The 24599-nt window shown below is 46.1% G+C and overlaps 1 protein-coding gene across 13 annotated transcripts in view; it reads right to left on the bottom strand.

Moving 5' to 3' along the window:
* FYN (FYN proto-oncogene, Src family tyrosine kinase) overlaps positions 1-24599 on the bottom strand; it is a 206751-nt gene that overhangs the window by 12531 nt on the left and 169621 nt on the right. For 11 of the 13 annotated variants that reach the window (XM_036413487.2, XM_036413494.2, XM_036413489.2 and 8 more), the window contains 4 exons: positions 23748-23912; positions 20600-20779; positions 18762-18838; positions 18512-18665 (listed from right to left, as the gene is read on the bottom strand). In XM_036413487.2, coding sequence (XP_036269380.1) covers positions 18512-18665; positions 18762-18838; positions 20600-20779; positions 23748-23912 — 576 coding nt within the window. Of the gene's footprint in view, positions 1-18511; positions 18666-18761; positions 18839-20599; positions 20780-23186; positions 23343-23747; positions 23913-24599 lie in introns of all 13 variants that reach the window. The other 2 variants (XM_036413492.2, XM_036413495.2) reach the window with 2 other exon arrangements.

The raw sequence follows: 24599 nt of genomic DNA, 5'->3' as shown, positions 1-24599 counted from the left end.
ATCTGCAGGAGGGTGGGGCTGCGAACTACAAGCAGGTGGTGAAAAGCTAAGGAGGGGGCAGGACAGCAAGCTATGTGAGGGGGGGGGGGAGATGGAATTACAGGAGGGTGGGGCAGTGGGTGGAGAGCTACAGGAGGGCGGCAGAGAGCTACTGGTGCATGGATTTGTGCACAGGGCTATTAGTATTTTTAAAAATATATATTTTATTGATGTTTTACAGAGAGGAAGGGAGAGGGATAGAGAGTTAGAAACATTGATGAGAGAGAAACATCCATCAGTTGCCTCCTGCACACCTCTTACTGGGGATGTGCTCGAAACCAAGGTACATGCCCTTTACTGGAATTAAACCTGGGACCCTTTTGTCCACAGGCGGATGCTCTATCCACTGAACCAAACCGGTTAGGGCAGGGCTACTAGTACTTAAATCATAATGCTACTCTCATGAATCCTTCCGTATAGAAGACCATGGTTCTCACCTGGTGTGTAAAAACCAAATCAAACCACCATGCTTCTCTCAGGGTGGAGACCATTTGCTGCAGCCCCTGTGTGATGGGCTCCACCTCCCTAAGGCCTCTCACTACAGCAGAGAGATGATTTACCTCTGGCTGCCTCCCTCCCTCCCCAGAGAGCGGCCAGCTTTAACTCTGCGACAGTTTTTTCTTCCTGGCTGTGAGAGCCCTTGCTGACCTCCCTACCTTTCCCCTGCCTGCCAGAGAGCCTTTCTCAAGACCAAGGAGCAAATTTCACGCCTAAGCCAGTAGGACTTTTTCTTTTAAACTTCTCCAATAGTGAAAAGAATTTTCTCTCTAATCCAAAAGGAGGGTGGGTCCACCCTGTTCTTTACACTCCACGTGTGTACAGGAGTGACCTGGACCCTCAGCCTGTGCTCTCACACACGCGCTCAGCAATGATAAAACGGCTCCATATATTTCACAGAACAAACTAAAAGGGAAACACGAGGAGTTTTATTTGGTATAAACACAATTACATGTTTAAAGCATGTTGACTTTACTTAGGAGCTCCTGAAAAAGTCACACAAAGGTTAACAAACAGAAATTTTCATAGTATCCTCCATAAAAAGCCACAATGTGCAAAAATAGCAAGTGATTAAAATCTTTAAATTAATATGGTTTTAATAACCAGAGGTATGATAAATTATAGCAATTAGATTTTTGTTTTAAATACAGTATATGATAACATCTTTAGCAAACTTAACTGGAATTTTCTGGCAATGTAATTTTCCTTCCCATCTCTTCTATGCCAGTGTGAAATGAAATTAAAAAAAAAAAAATCCCACTATTTCATTATGTGGCATTTCACATTAACACTTTTTTTCTTCTATGCACTGCACTATTTGAGATCAACTATTTCCCAAGCACAATTATTTATCTCTGTCCTTAAGGGCTGCATGATTCCACACGGGGCTTGGTATTCTCTGAACAGCCTTTTAGTTTTAAAAGTTTCTTTCAAAGGATTCTTCCTATCCTTCTACCCTTGGGCATTCTGACCACACAGCTCTGGACTCTGAGCTCCTGGGATTAATGGGATAGGTTTCCTTCAGTGTCTAGAGCAGACGTTGCCCTGGACCAAACTTCATTTCAGAGAATTAAAGGCGTATTAAATTCATTCCTAGTTAAACCATCTCTTGAAAATCTGTGCCCGTCTCTGAAGCAGATAGAACATTCTCCACCGTGCGCACACAAATCCGGTAAATGAAACCAGCCAGGGAGCCTTTCTTCCCTTCTTGGAGTTCCTGGCATTGGAGATGGTATGTGTTGCTGAAAGTATACTATTCAAAATTTGATTATAGGCATTCTGGATTTTCTAGAGAAGATTTCATAATTTCAGATTTAAAACAAAACCCAGATTTCAATACATGAGCCAGCTGTGCTAGTCTGCTTTATTTTCTCATTATAATATCTACAACAAGAATTATAATACATAAGATTTCAAAAAATACCTTAAAATAAAGGCTGTAAAGACTCTCTCTGATAGGAAATCATTTGTAGATAGGTATTTTGACTTCATAGCAAGAGCTCACTTAAATTTATTTTGTACTAGTTTTCTTTCTACCTAATGTATTTATATCTAATACATTTTGGAGGGGAGAAAATGAAGGATGTCTTTGTTCAATTTCGTTCCCTTCTTAAAATAGCAGGTGCAATTGACAAAAGAAGGTTCTTTAAATATAGCTCATATTTTCCTTTTCAAGGAGAAAAGATGAATACATTAAAGCTGCTATACGCTGCTAATCATTAATGAATGTCTCAGCAAAATACCAAGTCTATGCTCACTTTTTTATTCATCTCATTACCTCGATTTCCCCTCATCATGTTCCCCCCTTTCCTGAGGACACAGATGTAGCTCCACACAGGGGAGAGTTCACCTGGCGTCTGGGGCGGGGGTCTTTGTAAACGGCCATGCGGGCTGCACACTGCAAACCCCGGTCTATGAGCACGACGGCCCTGAGACCGCCAGTGAGCACCTATTCGAGCCCATGGGTGGCCCTGCTGAGGCTGCGGCGGGTTCTCTCCCGGTGACGTTAGGGAAGCTCAGGCACTGGGAGGAAGGACTCCTGGGGGCAAACAATGCCTTTCTCCTGAGAGTAAAGGTCTGCCCCTCAGATTTCCCCCCAGCTATCACGGCAGGCATAACGTCAGGATCAAAGCTGTCTTCTGAGTGGTATGAATTGTGGAAAGGGAGGAGACAGCATCAGGAGACCTACACTACCGTGAACTGGGTATTGATTCACTCTTTTTGAAATTCTCCTGTGAGGGGGCGGGATTCAGATGCCAACACAATTTCCTCTCCTCTTCACTTTATTGGAGGGAATGTCGGAATGTCCAAACTAAGCAGGTATGATGAACTAAAAAAATAAAGGAATTACTACCACTCTAGTTTTTATTTTTTACGGAGTTACTGTAACAGTTCAGGCTTCTTTTAAGACAACAGACAAGGCCATGCGTGATACATGAGCATTTATGTGTGGACTCGGCAGTTTCCGCGTTTCACTGCCTCCTACGGTGAACTCATTGCGGTCACTGGGCCACGTCTGGAACCACCAGAAAAGTAGACCATCTTTGTTCTTTAGTTGCTCACCTCCGTGGAATAGTACCGAGGACTGGTTAGCCTAAGTCTGAACCCTTTTCTGTCGTGATAAACACACCAGGGTTTCACATAGTTTCTCTAACGTCTGTTGAGATGTGAAATGAGAGGTCATAGGCTTCCTGTAACAACTCACTCTCTCGGCTTCAATGGCTCTTCTAATTCCAACAACACCAGATGGGACCGTCCTCCCACGTTCCCGACCTCCTCTATGTCTCTGAAAGGCCTCCCAAATACAACACCCACAACTTATCTTCCCCACAATCCTGCTTCTTTCTCAGAGGGTGCCGCCTTGTAACTGCCTGGCTGATGGAAGCAGCACACGGACATCCTCCTGGCCTGGATGCCGTGTGTGTCTGCCCTCCGCGGTGCATGCAGGCAGCTACACAGAGCCCACTGACAGGAGGAGCTCAATACGTCTTCACTGAGGCACCTCTGCCCCTGTTGCTTTGTCATTCTGCACATGGAGTCCACGTCACTGCCCTCACGCGCATCCTTGCTCACGCACTGTCACCTGCCTGGACTCCTGCAGGGGCCTTCCACCTGGGCCCGCCTGGTCTCTCTTCCCCCCTCTCCACCTCCTCTATGATTCCGGGCCTGCCCTCTTTTGCTCTCCTGCCCCACTCCCACCTCTATGACCTCTGACTGCTCTTACCCACTGCAGGGCCATGATGGGCCATTCTCTTTGTCTCAAGTCCTCACCCCACTCCCACCCCGGGGCTCACTCCTGCTCTGCCTGGTTACCTGCACAGGGAAGCTTTGCCTGGTTACCTGCACAGGGAAGCTTTGCCTGGTTACCTGCACAGGGAAGCTTTGCCTGGTTACCTGCACAGGGAAGCTTTGCCTGAGCACCAGGACGAGGAAAGGTTCCTTAGCGTTTTGCTGCCAAAGTGTCTTACTCTTTGTAGCTGTTACTATTCAAGTGCAAGCAATGTGTTGTAGGTATCCCCACCTTCTTAAACCTTGAGTTAAGACACTCCGCTATTATGGGAGACCAACACTAGTACCTGTTTTCCCTAACCAAAAGGAATCCGAGGAGGGTTTTCACTTTTACAGAAAAAGTGGGAAAGCAAAAATAGCGATCCTGTTTGTTTTGCCGCGAGCGTTTTGGAAGCGGCGCACACGCAGAGCAGCAGGAGCGGCCAACGAGCTCCTTGCCAGGGAACTCCGCTCAGCATCTCGGCGTCACGCCGCCTGCCCTCCGAGCTGCGCCGGTGAGCACCTGTGCTTCATCTCCATCGATTTTGTGCATCCGTTAGCAAGATGTGTCCCGAGGTGACTGCTGCTTTGCTTCACGCCACTTAGGCTTACACACGGCTTCATTTTTTGACAGTGGGGAACCTGGAGCTGCCTGAACGGTGACTCTCGGCAGATACAGTCCTGGGTCTTTCTGGATGGCCAGCATCGCCCCAGGACAGCCCGGCGTCCGGGGCCTGGGAGCAGCTAGATGAAGAGGTGCTGAGTGAACATCTGAACCCCCGCTCCTTCTAGGGCTCATTACCAATTTCCTGCTTTCTCGGGAGGCCTCCTCTCCTTGTCCTTGGCGATCAGCTGGGGGCCCTTTTAAGAGGCTAACAATTGCCAACTACAGTAGGAAAAGCATCTGTCGCACACTACCGACGCTGAAAAACTCCTGGAAAACCCTGTGCTTTTGGTGCCAAATGAAGTGTTTAGATCCTCTTTGGGTCCGAGTGAGACTGTCTGAGGTGGAGGGAGCCCCCGACCGCTCTGTGAAGTGTGCAGCCGGGAGGTGAGGTGGTTGTATCAGTGGAAAGATGACGTGGCCAGAGGCCTTGGGAGTGCTCCCAGCAAAAGCAAGCAGGAAATCCTTTTCTTCATAGACTAGGGTGAAAGCAGGTGACTGGACATCGATCGATCGATCGGTCAACCCACGGGGCCATGGTCTCTCCCATTTAAATAAGGTAAATAATCACCTATGTTTTCAGCAAGACAAAGGAGAGGGTTGTGGATGTATTCTGCTATCAAAGTTTTCCCACTAAACAACAACCCCTCCTCCCCCAACTGGGCCGGCTTTGTTCTCTCTCTTCCCACCATCAGTATTTCTGGAGTTTTCTCACATGCTTGGCCCTGTCCTCAGTGCTGGGCAAACCCAACCTCCGGCTCTCTTGGAGCCTGCAGCCTTGTTTGGGAAGGAGATAAGATAAACGAGCGGCCATTATGTCTGTCAGACAGCAACAAGAGCCATAGCGAATAACAGAATGAGCTACAAGGACAGATTTTGTGGGCTCTGCAGCCACAGTAAAACCTTGGGATGCCACCCTAAGTGTGACAGGAAGCCGCTGGGGTGTGTGAGCAGAAGTGTGATGACATCCCACCTCATCCTTTCGCCTTGCCTCTGAAACATGGAACATAACATTATTACCTTGAGAACGATTTGGGGGAGACAGAATGTGAAAAGCATTCTGACTTTTCAAAACTCTCAAAAAGCATCGTGACATTTCAGGGCCCATGGGTGTCTGTTAGCAATTAGCAACTGGGTAGATTATACTTCTATTGTCACGTCTGTCATCCTGTTTGTCTAACTTGTGCTGGCTCTAGACATATTTATGCTATTTTCTCCCACTTTCACATTTGAATAACACTAATAATCTCAGGGACAAAGTAGTAAAAAGCCTCCTCCAGGCCTGTGTGAAGCTCAGACATTTCTATGAGAAACGTCCTTCCTGATGTGATTCCTTTCTTTGTAAGCATTTCCTTTGTTCGCCGTCAGCTCTTCTTCCTTCTCCCACTCTAATTACAAGTGTCCAGGGACCTCAGTGTTGCAGACTCCTCTCTCTCTCATTGCTTGTTCCCCTGAGGAACACCCTCTCTCGTGACTAGCCCTTCCCATCATCTCTATTGAATGGGGCTGGACACGCCACACACGTTGTTTATCATCTGAAGTCCTTTTTTTTTTTTTTTTTTTTTAAATATTTTTTTTTTTACTGAGAGGAAGAGAGAGGGATAGAGAGTTAGAAACATCGATGAGAGAGAATCATCGATCAGCTGCCTCTTGCACACTCCCCACCGGGGATGTGCCCGCAACCAAGGCACATGCCCTTGCCTGGAATCGAACCTGGGACCTTTCAGTCCACAGGCCGACGCTCTATCCACTGAGCCAAACCCATTAGGGCTGAAGTCTTCTTTTTTGATCTGCAAATGTCTAAGTGACAAAGTCTCAAACGTGGCAACTGTGAACCTAAATCGACTTTTCACCAAATCATTTTACTATGAATAAGACATTTTGTTATAAAGGAGATTCTTTTATTGGGTAAAGGATGCTACTAAATGACTAACTTGCAAAGTTTATTCTCACTTTAATTTTTTAGAATGCAAATGAAGTCCCTTTCTCACTCTTTTCTGAGGATAGATCCCCATTCTGCCAGGCTTCACGCTGAAAACCTAACGTGGGCCGGGACTTCTTCCTGTCCTTGAACCTCTGCTCTGATCTAGCATCAGCATCTACTGTTCCCTCTTTGACACTTCTCTCAAATTTGCCCTTTCTTGTTAAGCTCTCTGCCAAAACTTGGTTGGGGTCCTCATCCGTCATAAAGCCCTCCTTCCGTGGTGCCCTGCCTCCAGCTCACTGTCCATCCAACCACAGATGATGGCACAGGTCCGCCTCTACACCAGTTTTCCAATTGATCCACCGATTCAAACCTGGGTTGTTCAAGGGTCAGCTCCACAGTTGGGAATCTGTGTTTTGGAATCTGTGTTTTTGACTATAATTATACATAGATTTTTCAATGGTGTAGGAGATGGGCATCCCTACACCATTGAAAAATCTTGTTGTTCAGGGTCAGCTGAATGGCTTTTAACCTCAGCTTTGTAATGCCCTGCCCCAAGCATATAAGGGGCTCCCTACTGCATTAAATCAAAATCCTCCACCTCATTTTCATGGACCCACATACCCATTCAACTTTGGTTCTTGCTACCCCACACAGTTCCTCTAGTTCAGTTTGCTTCCCCATAACCTGTACCTACACTTGGCATAATCATACTCGCTTCTTACACATTACCTAATTCTAAATGCTTTCTCTGCTTCCACCCACTTAACTAAAGCCTGTTCAGCTCAAGTCTCCTTCATGAAGTCATCTGTGATTTCTCCTGCCTTCACTGGCCTCTCTCATGCGCTTGGGGCCAACACTATAAACAATGCTTGACCATAGAAACTTCACAAAAGCTAAACATGTATTGAATGCTTATTGTCAGGCATCATGCTAAGTGCTTTCACATAGGAGGTTGATATTGATTACAGGCCTGTTCTATAAATAAGAAAACTGAACAGAGACAAAATGACATACCAAAGGATAGGTGGGAATGGTGGAATGGGGTTTTGAACCAAAGGAGTCTGGCTCGAGAGCTTAAGCTTAACTTAAACATGACACACTATGCGGCCATTCCTATGTCTCCAACATGTCTTCCTACCAGCGCTACATGTGTTACTTTTATCTCTTTAAATAGAATGGAAGGCCTTTAGGTTGGAGACCATGCTTTACACTTAAGTTTCTCCATAGTACTTTGCTTGAGGCTGGTTAGACCAAAACTGCTCAATAAATGTTCTAATTGGCTAAAGGGCCAACCTAGCAATGAATCTAACACTCCGATGGCCAAAGAAATTTTCTCCCTTTATACAGATTTCATCAAACTGAATAAAGAAGAGTGACAGTGCAGCAGTGTAACCAACTAGTAATCGCACTCTAGTTCAGTCTGACTGAATGCTCTCATTTTTAAGGTGAAAATAGGATGACCAGCACATCCCAGCCCCCAGCCCCCAGCCCCTCCATTCCGGTTAATAAAGGTCCTCTCTCCCCAATGGCCAGGGTATCTGCTTTCTCCTACCCCTAACAGAAACAGTTCTCCCTTGACCGGTTACTTGCTGTGCTTGACGCATCTTCATACATTAAGATGATGGCAGTGGCATTTCAAAAGCGCGAAGGAGGATGGCAGAGACTTTTGCTCCCAAGTCTAGCTCCCACACCAAGTGTGTGTAAATCGCCAGAGAACAGGGCTCCCTAGCGAACGCCTTCAGTGACCATGCAAAGAGGCCCTTCTGTGGGCTGAGCAGGCTGAGGGGTCGCTGTGGGAGGTCTAGGGGCCTCATTTAGGAAAGGAGCTCCAGGGTCCAGCAGATCTGGTTGGCACACCAGATTTCCTGGGTGACCATTTAAAACCTCCCTCAGTCTCAGTGTTCTTATTTGTAAATCAGGGATGCCGATACCCTCATAAGGTTGTGGTTGGAATTATAAATAACTTGAGGGCCTCAGCACAGACCTGGCACCTTGTAATAGCTAAATAAATGCCAGATATTATTTTCTCTGGGCAGTAGTGCAAAGGCTCTCCAAACTTCAGAGAGGGAAAGAGGATGAAGAAAACCCCAAATACTCATAATCAATCACTGAGAACTTACTAAGTGTCGTTAGGCCTCAGCGCAGTGGGAGGGACCCCAAGCATAGGTCACCTCCTACCCTAGGACTTTCCAGGCAGCCGGGGAGACCAAGCTCACCGGCAAACCCAACGGAGAGCTCCTGTGGTGCTGGCTTTAGGAAGAAGAGAGAAGAGGAACTGCACAGAGCCCTGGTTTGAGGTGGCCACATGGAAATGCTACCGTATGACCCTGGGGGGTGGGGGAGAGGGGAGGAGGCTCAGGGTGGGGCCAGGACAGGCCTGGGTGGGGCCCAGCTCACAATATAAGCTCTTGCTGGAGAGCTGGGCTGTCAAGCCTATTTTTTTTTTTTTTTTTTTTTTGTCCTGGTTACCAGGCCAATTTCATAGTCCTGTGTCAGAAAATATCCCCTCTGGCTAAGAGCCCGGCCAAGGTTAAGGCCGAAGCAGCAAATCCTTCCTGCAGAGAACACAAGAGCTGCCTCCGCAGCGTTTTCAAGGAGGAAAGGCATCAGGGTCAATAACACACTGGTTCTCTGAACCAAAGACCCACCCCGAGCCAGGCTGCAAGTCATTATATTCAATATGAAGTAATGTGCAGTCCTTCAACTTTAAAGGGACCCTGGGAATAAGGGAAAAGAAGTCACAAGCTCTGCTAATAACAGGAAGCTGGTTACACGGGGAAGTGGCAGGATGAGGGCAGGATATCCTGGGAAAGAGGTGAAATCAAAGTAGGAACTTTGTGGTTATGCAAACAAAACAATGATTTCAAACGCAATGAAACCTGGCAGGGCAAAGCTCAGAACTTTCACACCAGCCAAAGGAATGACTTTCACATTTCCTAAGTGTGTCCGGAGTAATACAAGTGTGTGTTTTCCAGTCATTCCTGGTGCCACATTCTGCTGAAACTTCTACTCTACGTTCATAAGGTTTTAGCATCCTGTTTTAAAGATAAAACTAAATGACAAGTAAAGGATACAATGAAGTGAGATGATATTTCATCTGAAACACACAATGGAGGGCGGGATGACTGAGAAGAAAGGAGATGGGAATAGGGTGGAGTGCTATCCCACAGGTGGGACAGGTTGGGCCAAGGAAGACAAGAACCAAGGATGAGAGGCAAGGCCTGAACACAGCACACGGACAAAGATGGGTTCGCTAGCACGGATCCAGTTGGTGGAGCTGAATCCGAAGAAGAATGTTCTGATGCACAGCTCCAGTGGGGCAAACCTAGCGCTGTGGACTTGCAGCCAGGACAGGAGTCAGGGCGGTTGTGTGCAGGGCTCCCTCGGCTGCTGCTCACAGGGATGAGAACTCAGACCCAAGTAGTAAATGGATGGAGCTCAACACAGAAAGCATTCCAAGAATCCAGCCATCCTGGAAGGGCCAATCTGACATTATGTGGCATGTGTGCCAGGCAGCAAGGATGAGCACTGAGGTGGGGGCACTGCCTGGAACAGCTGGTGTCAGACGGAGGGTTTGGTTGGGAGTTAGGAAGACATGGAAGGGAGAGAGGTGACACAGACAATAGCCACTTTGGGTGGCTTTTTCCAACCGCCCCTCCCTGCTCCCAGGGAGCCTGGTGTGAGGCTGCGGTGCACCCTCCTTTGGCAGGAAGACACAGAGGCTTCAAAATGGGGCCAGTTTTCCTATGTGCTGCTGCCCAGTTATCCAGACGATGCAAAGGCAGGAGTTCCTTTGGCAGCCAAGCAAGACAAGGAAGCCAAGTGACATTTTTGATGTTTGATGGCAGTCTGCAGTTCCTATTTACACACTTTAAAATCACAGAGGGTGACCATCTGCTTCCTTCTTGCTGATTACGAGGAAATGTGGGGTGCAGAGACCAACGACTGGCTCTTGACCACTCAGAAACCACCACCAGATTGCTCTGCTCAAGACAGTACAGAGGAGAAGGCACCCGCTCGGGGTACAGGGAGGACTGCCCAGGGCAGATAGAGGAAAGGAATTCAGAGGCTCTCCTCAGTGACCAGTCCCACCTGTGCCCCTGGGCAGTCAGAAATGAGCCCACCCCTTCCCCACAACAGTTTTAAGCTTAAAGGAGAGCCGGGGAGGCAAGGGTGAGCTGAAATTCCTTTCTTTTCACCTTTCTCCCAGGGAAAGGATGGTATGCCCTCTCCCTCTCCCTCTCCCTGCGGTCTGATCCCTAGCCCTGGGGTAACCTGGCCTGGCAGCTCGGCTGGGGCTCAGCAGACACACAAAGCGCCCCTCTCCCTTGAAACGCGGTGGAAGCCGGGCACTGTGAGCGGCAGAATACAAATGAAGGCGCTTTCCTCCCTAGCGACAGGAGGGCACCAAACTCCGGTCTGGGAGGATTGATGAGAACCAGGCTCGGCTCAGGCTGCAACCCGTCCGCTCGGCAGGAATGATGGCTCCAGCCCGGCCACCAGCAGGCGTTCTGCGGGAACCCCCAGCTCTCACCAGACGGCCCCTGGGGACCGTGTGTGGTCAGTTCAAACAAACGCGCTTCCTGCTCGGTACTTAAAACAATGGCCGCCTTGGAAAGGGTTTGCTTGTTGTTAAAGGATGGTTTGCTTCTCTAGCATGGGGAGAATTAGATTAAATTCAATAATTAACTTCCCCTGCCCCCCTCCCCCGCTCCCTGCACACACACACACACACACACACACACACACACACACACACACTTGCTGTTCAGCACACTGTGTGGGAACTGCAATGCTGTTGCTGGCAGAGAACAAGAAACGCATGTGCGGCCAGGGGCAGAGGGAGGGCACCTCGTGGCGAGATCAGCCTTGATCTGCGGCGGGATTACAGGGGCCTCCGAAGAGCTGATTAAGAATTCTGCAGGAGCCCTTGAGCTGGAAAGCTGGCGTTCTGAGCCTGATAATCCCCAGGCGCAGTAACAAAGGAAGGACAGGAACTGAATTCACAGCTCAGAGCTGTGAAATTCAACATATGAAAGAAATAGGGACCCGCGTCTTCCTGACTGTGTTTGTCAACCTAGCTGCCTGCTTGTTTGTGTTAAATGGCTACTGTGCATCTTGAATCCAAAATCTGATTCTATTTAATTAGTACAGGCATCTGGGATATCTAATACACAGAGTTATTAAAGTAACAAATCTTTCTAAAATATGTTCTTCATGAAAGAATGTGTTAATGTATGCAGTAACAATTTTTTTTAACATGAAATAATTAATATGAAAACTGCAACAATTATGAGTTCTTTGCAGTCTAATTTATACGCAAAATTTCCTCCAGATAATACTCTTTTCAACGTAAACCCTCAGTACTGACAGCATCTGAACAGACGCGTTTTGCTTTTTCTATTTCACACACAAACCGAAACTTACAGCAGGCCTTATACAACGTCCAGAATGCCCGTTTCTATGTACATTCTGAAATCCGGTGATTAAACTGCCTTGACATTTGCTTCCACAACAATGATCTTGTCCTTAACTTGGATCTTAAAATAAACCCCAAACACAGAGCAGCTCTATGTTCCTGTCTTTGTGATGATTCCAATCAGGAGAGGAAAGGGTTAAGGAGGCAGGTCCTTGTGAAAGAGCCTGATGGGAGCCAGTCAGGAAAGACCACGGAGGTGTGTGCATTTGTGTGTGAGTGTGTGTATCAGAGAGAGAGAGAGAGAGAGAGCGAGCTGTCAAATAATGAAATAACATTTTTTTTCCTCTTACAAGATTGATTCTTCTGTATTGATTACAGTCATTTTCTTAAAAAAATTTTAAGTAAGAAAATAAAGATCACTTTCAAGGAAAATATACATAAAACATGCAAAAGTCAGATTATGAGGATGGCTTTTATATTTCGGAACCCCCAAAGAACTTTTAGAGACAGCTCATTTAATTCTCATGTGAATTATGTGAGGCAATTATTTTAATCTCCATTTTGCAGATGCTAAAACGAAGGTCAAATGGTTGGGTCAGCGGTTGGCAAACCATGGCTCTCGAGCCACATGCGGCTCTTTGGCCCCTTGAGTGTGGCTCTTCCACAAAATACCACGCACGTACAGTGCGACTGAAACTTCGTGGCCCACGTGCAGAAGTCAGTTTTCGGCCTGGGTGCGTCTATTTTGAAGAAGTGGCGTTAGAACACTCAAGGGGCCAAAGAGCCGCATGTGGCTCTCGAGCCACGGTTTGCTGACCACTGGGTTAAGTGATTTGTCTGGGGACAGCGCACCTGTAAGTGACAGAGCTAGTGCAAACCCGGGCTCCTAACCTGTAACCGCAGGCTCCTCAGTCTCCCCAGGCCGCCTCAGCAGCCCAGAGGGAATGGAGCACTGGGAACAGCAATGCCAGGCTTGCTCGATGGCTTAGCAATGCCACCCCTTCAGATATACCCAATAAATAGGAGAACGCACATCTGCCACCACACAGCTTAATTCATAGTAGCCCCAAACTAGAAATAGCGGTAGAATGGACTGATATATTTGTTCAGCGGAATACTACTCAGCACCATGAAGGAAAGAACTATGATTATATGCAGTGACATGGATGAATCTCACAGACATGATGATGGGTAAGAAGCCAGTCACAAGAGAATAGCCTAATATTCGTTTGTATGGGGTTCAAGTCCAGGCAAAGCGGACCTATGGTGACGGGTGAAGACAGTGGCTACCTCCGGGTGGTTACTGGCTGGAAGGGGGTGAGGAGGTTTGCTGGGGTACTGGGGTATTCCCTGTCTTCATCTGTGGGGGAGGTCAGGCGCACATACAGATGTAAAAATTCACTGAGGGTACACTTCAAATTTATTCATTTATGGTTTGTATATTATGATTCCAAAAAAATATGTGTCCACTAGAGCAAGTCATTTTTTTGTTTTGTTTTTAAACCTCACCAGAGGCCATTATTTACATTGATTTTATTTTAGAGAGGGTGGAAGGGAGAGAGAGAGAGAAACATGGGTGTGAGACAGATACATTGATTGGGTGCCTCCCACACGCACCCAGACAGGGCCGGGAATTGAACCTGCAACCCAGGTACCTGCCCTTGACCGGAAATTGCACCCGAGACCATGCTGACACAGGCTGACACGTTAACCACTGACCCACACTGGCCAGGGTGAAAAGAAGTCATTCTTATAGATAAGCCAGGTGTACCTGAACTTGTTAGGTTTAAATGATGTCTGTTAGCACCGAGTTTCCTGAAAGCCGATGAAGAAAAAAGCACGAGTCTGTCAAGAATTCTCCTGCTGCTTCCTGATGGCGGGAGGGGCTGTGAGTCTGGGAAGTGCAGCTGGGTGACAGCTGCCCATGCTGGCGGTCACAGGAGACAGGTGTGGCTGCAAGTGTGAGGACCCAGGGGCGGACGGGGTCTTTGCGGCGCCTGGCTCGGGCATGGCTGGGGTCAGCTGTGGAGTGAGGCTGGGATGGAGGTGCAGTGCTGGGGTGGGGAGGCAGCTGGGAACAACCAGGGAGGGTGTAGATAGCATGGGGTGAGAGGTCATGGTCAGCTGACCATGGTCAGCAGTGCTGTGGGAGGGCTGGGAGGTGAGGACAGTGGCAGTGGGCACCCTGACTGACCTCTCTGGGCTTTAACCCCTCACTTGGGGTTGGATGTAGCACCACAACCAGCCAAGCTCAATAAACCCCACACTCACCCTCTTTCTCTGAAAATAAGACCACTCCTTCCTGTTATGGGCAGCTCCATTCTCATGATGACTTGCATTAGACTATGTGGGAATTAGGTTTGAGTCCTCTCTCCCTTTCCTGAAGAATGTTTCAGCCTTTCCATCGAGCCTACAATCCATTCTTGCATTTATTATCCTGAAGCTTAGTCCCGTGTGGAACATAACAAGAGTAGTTTTTATCTGTCATTCGCTCTGCACCGGATACTATGCTAAATACTCTACATGTATTGTTTTATTTAAAATTTGCAAAAACTAAAGCACAAAGCAGGTAAAATATATTTCCACAACGAAGCAAACTGAGATGTGGCAAAGTTAACTAGCTTGTCCGCGACCCCGGAGGACAGCGCTGCTTTCATGCCTGGTTCTACTTCCGCGATGCTCCCGTGTGTTCCTCCCATGCCTGCTCCCTGCCCCTGTGCCGTCTCAGGCTTCCTAATACCAGCAGCTCCCAGCAAGGTCCCTTTCACACACAAAGCCCTCAAATAATGGGCGCTGGCATCACTTAGAGGCCCTGAGCGGTCAGAACTGAGCACAGAGCCTATGACCAAAGAGATCTATAGAGATGTAGCTGCTGTAACTGCGGAAAGTACAGGGAACAGAACGAGCAGCATCGCGCCATGTCTAGTTGCCTCCAGACTGCTGCTGGCAGAGCATCGTCCTCACAGATTCTGGCCTCCTCTTGACCTTCCTCCTCACATGGGGTGGGGCTTCTGGGCGGTGCGGTGGGGTGGGGTGGTGGGAGGGAGGAGCGCAGGAAGGGCTGTTTGACCCAGGTCCACATTCCAGTGCTGCTTGGGCCCCGGGAAATGCCATCACAGCCACCCAGTGGGAGGACAGACATTTCAGTGTGCCCTTTAGTGGGGAGGTCACAACTGCGCTGAAAACGACTGTCACTCACAGCCCCAAGCACCTGTGTTCAGCACATGCTTCAACACTGCCCCCAGCCCATAGTCCCGATGCTGCCTGGCTGTGGCCTGTGGGATCATAAAACCCAACCAGCAAATATCACGGGGCACCCGGGCCGGCTGTGTGGAGAAGTGGCTTCCTCCCAGCAAAAACTTCAGCACGCAGCACGCATGCCATCTGCAGAGCACACCGCAGACATACACCAGGCCTCCTGCCTCGCAAAGAGGCCAGGGCAGGCAGGCCCCTGGGAGGAACTCTGTAAGCAGCCCAGTTGTCCCACAGCCAGAATAGGAAGGTCTTTTTAACACACACCCACCACCACCACCACCACCACCACCACCACCACCACCACCACCAAACTTTTACATAAAATAAAGGGATAAAGGGACTTATGACTAATCTCAATTTTTAATTTTCGGTTCTTTTAACCACTGTCTGGATCAGAGGCAGTCAATATAGCTTAGGAGGGCAGAGGCAGTATGGCCAGCCACACATAGATTCAAATCCTGCCTCTGCCCTTTCACTAGCTGTGGGACTTCATGAGAGTGACTTAACCCCTCTGAGCCTGTTGCTAGTGTTTCCTGCCCACTGCTCACGTTCTCCCGCTCAGGCCTGGCACTGGTAAGTATATTCCATAAATGCCCCTGCTCCTTCCACTCCCTCTGCTGTAGGGCAGCATTTCTTTTATTCTCCTTGCAAATCCTGGGGCCTCACAGACTTTGTGACCCCCCCCACCCCAGTTCAGTTTTCCAGTTCATTTACTTCTTACTTATCTCCTTCCAGACCTTGGCATGGATTTAAAGATATTTGTGAAAGTGATTCCACTTCTGGGAATTTATTTGACAAAACCTGAAACACTAATTAGAAAGAATATATGCACCCTGATGTTCACTGCAGCGTTATTTACAATAGCCACGATTTGGAGGCAGCCCAAGTGTCCATCAGTAGACGAGTGGATAAAAAAAGTTGTGGCATATTTACATAATGGAATACTACTCTGCTATAAAAAGGAAGAAACTTTTATCCTTTGCAACAGCCTGAGTAGATCTGGAGAACATTCTGCTAAGCAAAAGAAGCCAGAGAAAAACAAGTACTATATGATTTCATTCATATGTGGGATTTAATGAATAAAAACTTAATGAACAAACTGAACTACCAAGCAAAATAGAGACAGACTCATATGACTCTGGTGGTGGGTAAGGGTGGGGGATGAAGAAATTGGGAAAAACAAGAGAGAGATAACTCATGGACATGGACAGCAGTGTGGTGATTGCTGGGGTGGAGGGGGATGGGTAGAGGTGAGAGAGGGCACAGAGGGGATAAATGGTGATGAAAAAAGAAAACATTTTAGGAAGAAAGGGTGAATACTTTTTGTGGAAATTAAGTGAGGAAAACAGTACTCAAATGGTTTGAGGCCAATCCTTTGAAAGGTGACGGTGGAGGTGAGGGGCCACAGAAAGCAATCAGGACAGCTGACTGAAGAAGACAGGACTCGAAGGCTGGGTTGGTGGCTGGGCCTGTTCCACAGCAGCCACGGGTGTGAGAGTAACCAGTGAGGGCTCCGCACACGCCTTCCCTTCCCCATGGGCGCTCACCACTCAGGGCCACCACCAGAGGGGTCTCACTCCAGGAGCTCAATAGCCAGGCCCTGTCAACAGCACTCCTGCCAGCATCCTCGGGCTTCTGGCCGGTAACCCTCTCATTTATGGATGGTTCAGGACCACAAATTCCATAAAGCCCGAAGTCCAGGAGAAGGGGAGAAAGAAATCCCTCCAGCAACATGAAGGATGCTTACAGGACCAAACAACAAGACTGACTCTCTCTCCCCACGTCCTAAATTAGATATTCATGCCTCACAGCCTTCGCCTGCTCTGCGCTGCTCTGCTCTCCTTCCAGGCCCGTGAGCTGAGATCTGACAGGTTTGCCTCTGGGTAAAGGCTTTCATTTAGGGCCAGGTTTCAGACCCAGTGGTACTTCAGATCCTCTCAGCTCACCTTGACTCAAAATCACGTCCACATTTTCTCTGGATGCCAGTGCCAACCAAAGCTGTCCGTGTGCCTTTGATTAGAGATCCACATGCCATCTGGCCCTGCACTGGGGTGTGTGTAATGTGTGGGCATGCTTGCTGTGTGGGCATTTGGCACCAGGACAAGAACTGCCACATGTTGGGGAAATTCAAATAGCCAAGCTGTCCGACCGACACATAATTTTGCATTTGGACAGTGTCTGTGCGAGCCAGGATTTGAGCTTAACATTTTTCCTCATCACTGGAGACTACCGAGAATGATAAAAGCAGGGAAGAATTGGCATGAAATGAAAGAATCGAAAAATAAAGAAGAATAAGAATTCTGGAGGTGGCCTTTATGAAATCCAGAAGAAAGCACCGCCTTGTAATATATTCCAGCCACCACTCAGCCTTGCTCAGAATTACCAGCTTTGGTTAAAACAACAACAATGCCTCTTCCTGCAGACACAGGCATTGTATTCCACATGAGGAGCCTACCTGTAATTGCCAACAGACCTTTTAACTCTGCATGTTTACCTGGTGACCGCTACTCAAAGATATCTGAGGACAGAAAATAGCCGTGGGCATTTCCTCCCCGGGGCTCTAAAAGCACCTGACAAGCTGCCCACTGGAGGCTGCTGTTAGAGATATTTTTTCTAGAGGCAAATTCTACAAATCTTTGGAGCGGGTGGGTGGGAGGAGGTAATTAAGGGAAGTTATTTTCAAGTGACTACACGCTCTCTTCTATTTTCCCTCTAAATCCCCTTTTTACTGTCCTTGCTCTGGACCCATCTGAACTCATCAATGGGCGCCTTTGACCCCCAGCTTCTTGTTGGGTTTGGCAGGAGGCCTGGAGGAGGCTGAAGAATGACCTGGGTGTGAATCCTCCAGACCCACCCCGCTGCCTCTCTCCAATGAAAGGTGGCTTCTCAGCACAGCTGCATCCATCATTCAGGTGCCAGCTGCCCCCTTACTCCTTTGCCTTCAGGCATCAGGTCCCCTGCTGATACAAGCCTTGGCATATACAGTGGAAGGCACCATGCTCTGCTGGTTTTCTGAAACCCTGGCCACGCCTTTGTAAACAACTCCTTTACTAAATTACCCCACGAGCATGCCTTCCGCTTTTTGCCGAGATTCTGGTGAAATGACGAGCTGTTGCCTGACTGACCTATTGGCCTTCCACAGCCCTCCTTCAAAAGCAAAGTGTCCCAGGCCTGGACCCTGTGAGAGTGGCACAAACCAGGAGGACCACACCAGTGAACACTCACTCATCGAAAAGAACCACCTCATCCATCTACTGAAACCCACCTAGCTTCCCACCAGCTGAGTTGACAAATTCCTGCCAGATAAAAAAGAAGAAAGAAAGAAAAAAACCTATCTGAAGAATGATATTTCAAACATTTTCTCAAGGAAGGAAAGGGAAGGAGGAGGAAGGGCTCTGTAGGAAGTGACGTGGTCACGAGCCATCGTCATCCGAGTGCCTACCTTGTCTGGCTGTGTACTCATTGTCCTCGATCAATCTGGCCAATCCAAAGTCGGCGATCTTGCATATTAGTCCATTCCCCACTAGAATGTTTGCTGACCGCAGATCTCTGTGGATGTAATTCATACGTTCGATGTAAGCCATTCCTGCAGCAACCTGTGGAAGTGGAGAGAATGGAACACGTTACACCTTGGCTTGATGTATTTACACATCATTATATCTAAGGCGGGAATCCAGGCACATGGGGCCTACCTGTGCTGCCATGTCTACTAGATTTGGTAATTTCAGAGCTCTTCCTTCTCCATCTTTTAAGAAGTCAAGCAAACTTCCTATGAAGAAAACAAGAAGCCATTTCAATTTAGTCTGAAAGACAAGATGTCCAACAAAGGGCTATATTTGGCTTTCTTATTATTAATAGAAGTAATGAGGTAACTGAACTGAATAATGCCATCCGTGCAAAAGAAAGGTTCATGCCAAAAACACAGAAAAAACTATGCAGTGGAAGGCAGTAGTTTTACCTTTTAAAAATAAACCATGGTGATGCCATTTCTAAGGACCACAAAAACTTGATGAAACTACAAGAAATGGGACTCAATTCCCTTTTTGTCATAAAGAAGAACATGTGCAGAGCCAGGCCACTTCAGTTGCATTCTCCAATCAACCACCCACGAAAGAGAGATGTGGGGAAAGACCACCCAGTGGTTCCCGAAACGGGGTCCTGGGACCGGCAGGAATAGCATCCCTCAGGGAACGTGTCAGAAATGCAACTCTCAGGCTCCACCCCAGATCTACTGAATCAGAACTCTAGACGTCAGGACCAGAAGCCTGTATTTTAAGAAGCCCTCCAGGTCTGTGGTCAGCAAACTGGCTCGTGAGCCACATGTGGCTCTTTGGCTCCTTGAGTGTGGCTCTTCCACAAAATACCACGGCCTGGCCGAGTCTATTTTTGAAGAAGCGGCGTTAGAAGAAGTTTAAGTTTAAAAAATGTGGCTCTCAAAAGAAATTTCAATCGCTGTACTGTTTCTATTTGGCTCTGTTGACTAATGAGTTTGCCAACCACTGCTCTAGGTGATTCTGACACATCGTCAAGTTTGAGAACCGCTAGCCTAGCTTATTTGGAGATTTTAAACCAAGAAAAAAATACCTGAAAGAAAAGAATATCTAAGGAATATAGGGTGGGGCAAATAGCTCCCCATTAGGCCATGGCCGGCCAGACCTCAATGAACCCTATACGTAGATAGCTGAGCTTCAGTGCCGCTGTGATAACGCAGCCCGAGTAGTTCAGAACTAACGTCCCGTTTGGGACAGTCACGTGCAGAGGCTGGAGGCTCATCATGGTCAAGGTGAGCTTTTCATGCTTTAATCCCAAATTTATTTATCAAGTAAACCTGGATACAAAGGACAATCTGCCAGGAAAAAAAAAATTCCTAGTATATTTTCAGAGAACATGGAAAGGAAAAATTACACTGGTATCCTCTGATGTACAATGCATGGCCTTTTAAGGACATTTCTTGTTTGGTTCATCTATTTTTCCAAAACAAAGTGATCTTTGGCTTTATCCCCAAAAATACTGCTTTGATTAGAAGACGAAGAGAGACAGAGCCACACACAGAGAATGAGAATAAAATGTGCTCTTTAAAAGCATGTCTTTCTTCATCTGATTTTAAGAGAGCTGGGGGGAAAAAAGTTAAAATAATACTCAACTTAGCCCAAAGGCCTGTGTCTGATATTAATTGCTCAGCCCTGCACAAAGGAAATTTAATACAAGCGACGACATTCAAAATAACAGCAAGCTGTCACAGCTCCCCGTGTCACTGACATTAGAAATGGACGCGTTCACTACGGAGAGGAGCTGGAACTCTGCATGTGCAGCATGTGAAAGGTACAGGCATCACAAGGACCTGGGGGTAAATGGGGGTCACGGCCAGTTTTAAAACGCTTTCATTGATGAGCACTCAATTTGCACTTCCTGATGGGCATGCATGACTCATGCAGAAACCAGGGAGAGAAGCAAGCAGGCAACTCCACCCCTCTCCCCGGAACAAGCCCTGCAGGCCACTGTGCGGGGAAGCTGGAGAGGCCGGGCCCACCTTTATTCATGTACTCGGTGACGATGTAGATGGGTTCCTCGGACACCACGGCGTACAGCTGGACCAGCTTGTCGTGCTTCAGCTTCTTCATGATCTGCGCTTCCTCGAGGAACGACTCAGGGGACATTGTGCCTGGTTTAAGAGTCTTTATGGCTACTTTTGTGTTTCCATTCCAGGTACCTGCAGGCATTCCACAATATGAAGTCAAACAAAAGGTCCTCTTTGGGTGGAAAAAAAGTTTTTAAATTAATAGCTTTTTATATAAGGTTAGATTTTAAGTTAAAAATTTAATATAGTTTTTGTCAAACAAAGACAATAAAATATAAGGACTCAGTCAAGGATTTTCAATAGGAAAAAAATGTATTTACTTCTGGTTATATTATGGTTTATAACTGAACTATTTTCTTATTTTGATATATACCACATTCCTTTTCTGGTTCAGCCATGTGGTTACAAATGTATGCCAAAAGCTCTGGACACTTCCTTTACAATAATAAAAGCCCAGGGGTTAGAACAAGTCTGGCCATCCAATATCCATCCATTAGGCAGTACAGTGAGCATGGAAGAAATAACATTAAGTTCTGTTTTATGGGGTATACCATTTTAAAAAGATAGCAACATGCTGAGGATGTCTGGAAAATACCACCAGACTTTCACTGGTCTGCCATGCATGAGCTACTTGACTGAGTCCTTGAACAGGTGATCTACCCAATATAAGTTAGAATGCAATTATGCTGATAAGCAGAGGCCAGCTCATAGACTTCTTGCCCGTACTTCAACCAGGTAAGGAAAATTCCTCAGGCTTACTGATAGTCAGCCACAACAGAGCAATGACTTCTATCAGCTAGACTGGGAAAATTAGACAATAGCGAAGAGGGAACAGAAATATTTAAACTTTACATGTTAAAAATATCTGGTAGGTCCAGAGGCATGCCTGGTTTATGATCATCGGTTACCTCATCTGCAAAATACTGAAATGAAACTGGATTGTCTTTTGAGTTTCTTTCAGCTCCCAAATTTTTTAAAAAGTAGGTTGTGTGGTATTCCATTATTAGCCCTATGACTTTGAATTAAAACTATTTATAAGGAAGGGATGGATTTTCTACATTAGATTATATTATTTTATATTTGGAAAATGCTAGATTAAATTAAGGTTAAAATTTATATTTAATATAATTGAATTTAAAATTAAAAAATTCTGTAAATTGAAGCAACTTTTAAAAACATGGTTCATATACTTATAAAATGCAACCTATAAAAATATGAATCATGCTTAAAGGAATATTAAATGGGAACTTTGACAACTTGTGAGTGGTCTTTGCTATTTGAGTGTTAATAACCCAAAATTTTAAATATAAATCTTTTTGTCTAATAATAACCCAGCTACTTACATTGGCATTCCATCCTAATCCTGAACTACCAAAAAAAGATGTTTTATGTTAGTGGGAAGCAAAATCTTAATAATATGTGTAATGATTTAAAGTTTATAATTAAAATATTTGTAAATAAATTATGGATAGTGTTCAATTATTCCTGATTGTATTAATGATTGGATAAAAATTCTTAGGACCCATAATTTTAATTATAAATTGGGCAGATGGAGGAGGTCATATGAACATATTTCACAATACTTGAGCTAAAGTCCAGTGAGAGATGGACATCACCATGTGGACTCTGAAAACACAATAATAGTGATAATACTCATTAAAATAGCTTATACATATGCACATATGTGTCTGTCTGAGTATCTACCTGTCTCTCTAATTCTATCTCTAACTCTGGATCTATGCAGTACATCCTCATTGCCAGATTTTGTTCCAAGTGCTTTCATCATGTTAAATCTTTTAGTGCAGACTATACCTAAATACCTACAGCCACACATAACAACAATTATTTTTCATTGAATCTAAGAAAGAAAGAAGGATGACTCCATAAATACTAATACTGCCTTACTGACAGAACTTTTTTGGATGGGGCCTAAGTCCATGGATTGTCTAAGCAAAGCTCCAACTGCCTCAGAGGGAGTTATATGGGGAAGGCCCAGTGTCAAAGGCCTTATCAATGAGATGATAACCAAAGTAAGAGAACTACCTGTATCTGCTGAGCACCTATTAAATGCAAGGGATTCTAAACATATCATCCCTGGTAATCTTCCAGGTCCTATGAAGTAGCTATCATTCCAGTTTTACAGATGAGGAAACTGAGGATCAAAGAGGTTAAACAAGCCCTTTGCCCATGGTTAATCAGCTAGTAAGGATTGAGCAAAAAACCCAAGATCATTGAGCAAAAAAGCCCAGGGTCTCCTCCAACAGTAGCCCATCTACTAGCATCTTACCTTCCCAGGTCTTAGGAAGAAACCCCAGAGTCCTATTGTATTGGACTCCTGACTGTGCATGTCTTAATTAACCACGTGAAGTAGGACAGAAGAGAACAGGAGGTACTGTCCTGTTCTGAAAACCTGGGTGGCCTGTACCAGCTATCCAGATTTAGTGTGTCGGTCCCAACGGCTGTTAATGTGTTTTGTTCAAAACCGTCCTTTTAATTGGCTTTGAGATGCAGCCAAAACAAAACGTGCCCTCTGCCTTACCAAGCCACACTTCAGCGAAACACCCCTGACCCAGCTTCTTCTCCAGACACAATGAATCACGTGCAACTTCCCAAGCATCTTTAGCCAATCCAGAAGTTTGTGGGGTACAACTCGATGCAATCACAGTTAAGTTAAAACACAACCCATCAGCTTTCTCTACAGGAAAGAGGATTAATAAAGAAAACAGTCCTTATAATCCATAATCATGCATGCACTAGGGAAGATGGAAGGTGACTTGCCCTTGAGGGCGATACTGAGCCCATTGGACAGACATCTGCAGTTGGAAATGCAGAGCAATGCATATGGTGCAGGTTGGATCATTCCTTGTGCCATCTACTGGTTTATGAATCGAAACACATATAATAGCATAATTTGAGCCATTTGCCAATCTTCACCACTTAAATGGTTTTTCTAGAAATTCTAGAATTCCAAAGTCAAAATCATTATTCCCCATTATTAGTAATTCCAACTTTCCTTCTGAGCACAGTCTTTACTTTCACCTTCCATCTTTGACTTCCCAAACGAAGATGCTAGTAATAAAGTAACTGAGGCTTAGCATACCCATCCATACTTCCCCAAACTGCCCATTTCCCAGTCTCTTGATCAACTGCAGGGATTCTCGAGGGATTTCCCAGACATCTTTGGTTTTGACAGACAGATCGGTAAGCCTTGGCATCCCTTTGTGACAGGGAACTACTAGGCGGCAGCAGAGACCTGCAGCTCTCTCTGACGGAGCGGGGGCAGCAGCGAGAGAGGGAGAGAAAAGCAGAATACGTGAAACAACAACACTGGCAGAGAACTACACACATTTTGGAAGATTAGACAGCACACACTGAAACATGTTTATTGAAGGTAGAATAGAGGACATCTGAAGTTTGCACTACTTCATATCCCCAGGTATAATATGGTCTATTCCTATCAACAGATGCAGACTGTTTTGGTTTCTATACTCACTAAATAAGAAAAACATTTCAGCCCAATGTGCTATGACACATCTACTGCAACCCTGCAAGCACCTCCACTGATATACACTGGACTATAGATTGTCAACATGTTTGTCCTCCCCCCAAAAATTAAGGGTTTGGGACTATATTGAAAATGGTAACTTCAGAACAGGATCCTTCTATACAACATCAGACTTATAGTCTAGTAAGAATGAAGATGGTATCCGGCAGGGGCAAAACTGGTCACATTTCTCTAATGATTTTTTGGCATTTTAACTGACTCTATCCTGCTTCTTTGATACTTCCTATTAAAAATGTTTATAACTATTTCTAGTGTATAATTTAGGAGACTGGTTTGAAAGCAGAAAGAACAAAAAACGAACATCTATAGAAATTTAAGGCGTGAAGAGCTCTATTTCCCATGAAAAAGAGAAAGAAGTAGTTATCACTGTGAGGTGATCTGGAAGTT

The sequence above is a fragment of the Pipistrellus kuhlii genome, unplaced genomic scaffold (genome assembly GCF_014108245.1).
Source record: "Pipistrellus kuhlii isolate mPipKuh1 unplaced genomic scaffold, mPipKuh1.p scaffold_m20_p_5, whole genome shotgun sequence".
Classification (NCBI taxonomy): Eukaryota; Metazoa; Chordata; class Mammalia; order Chiroptera; family Vespertilionidae; genus Pipistrellus; species Pipistrellus kuhlii.
Note: the sequence above shows the minus strand (reverse complement) of the source record. Positions and strands in the feature narration are given on the sequence as shown.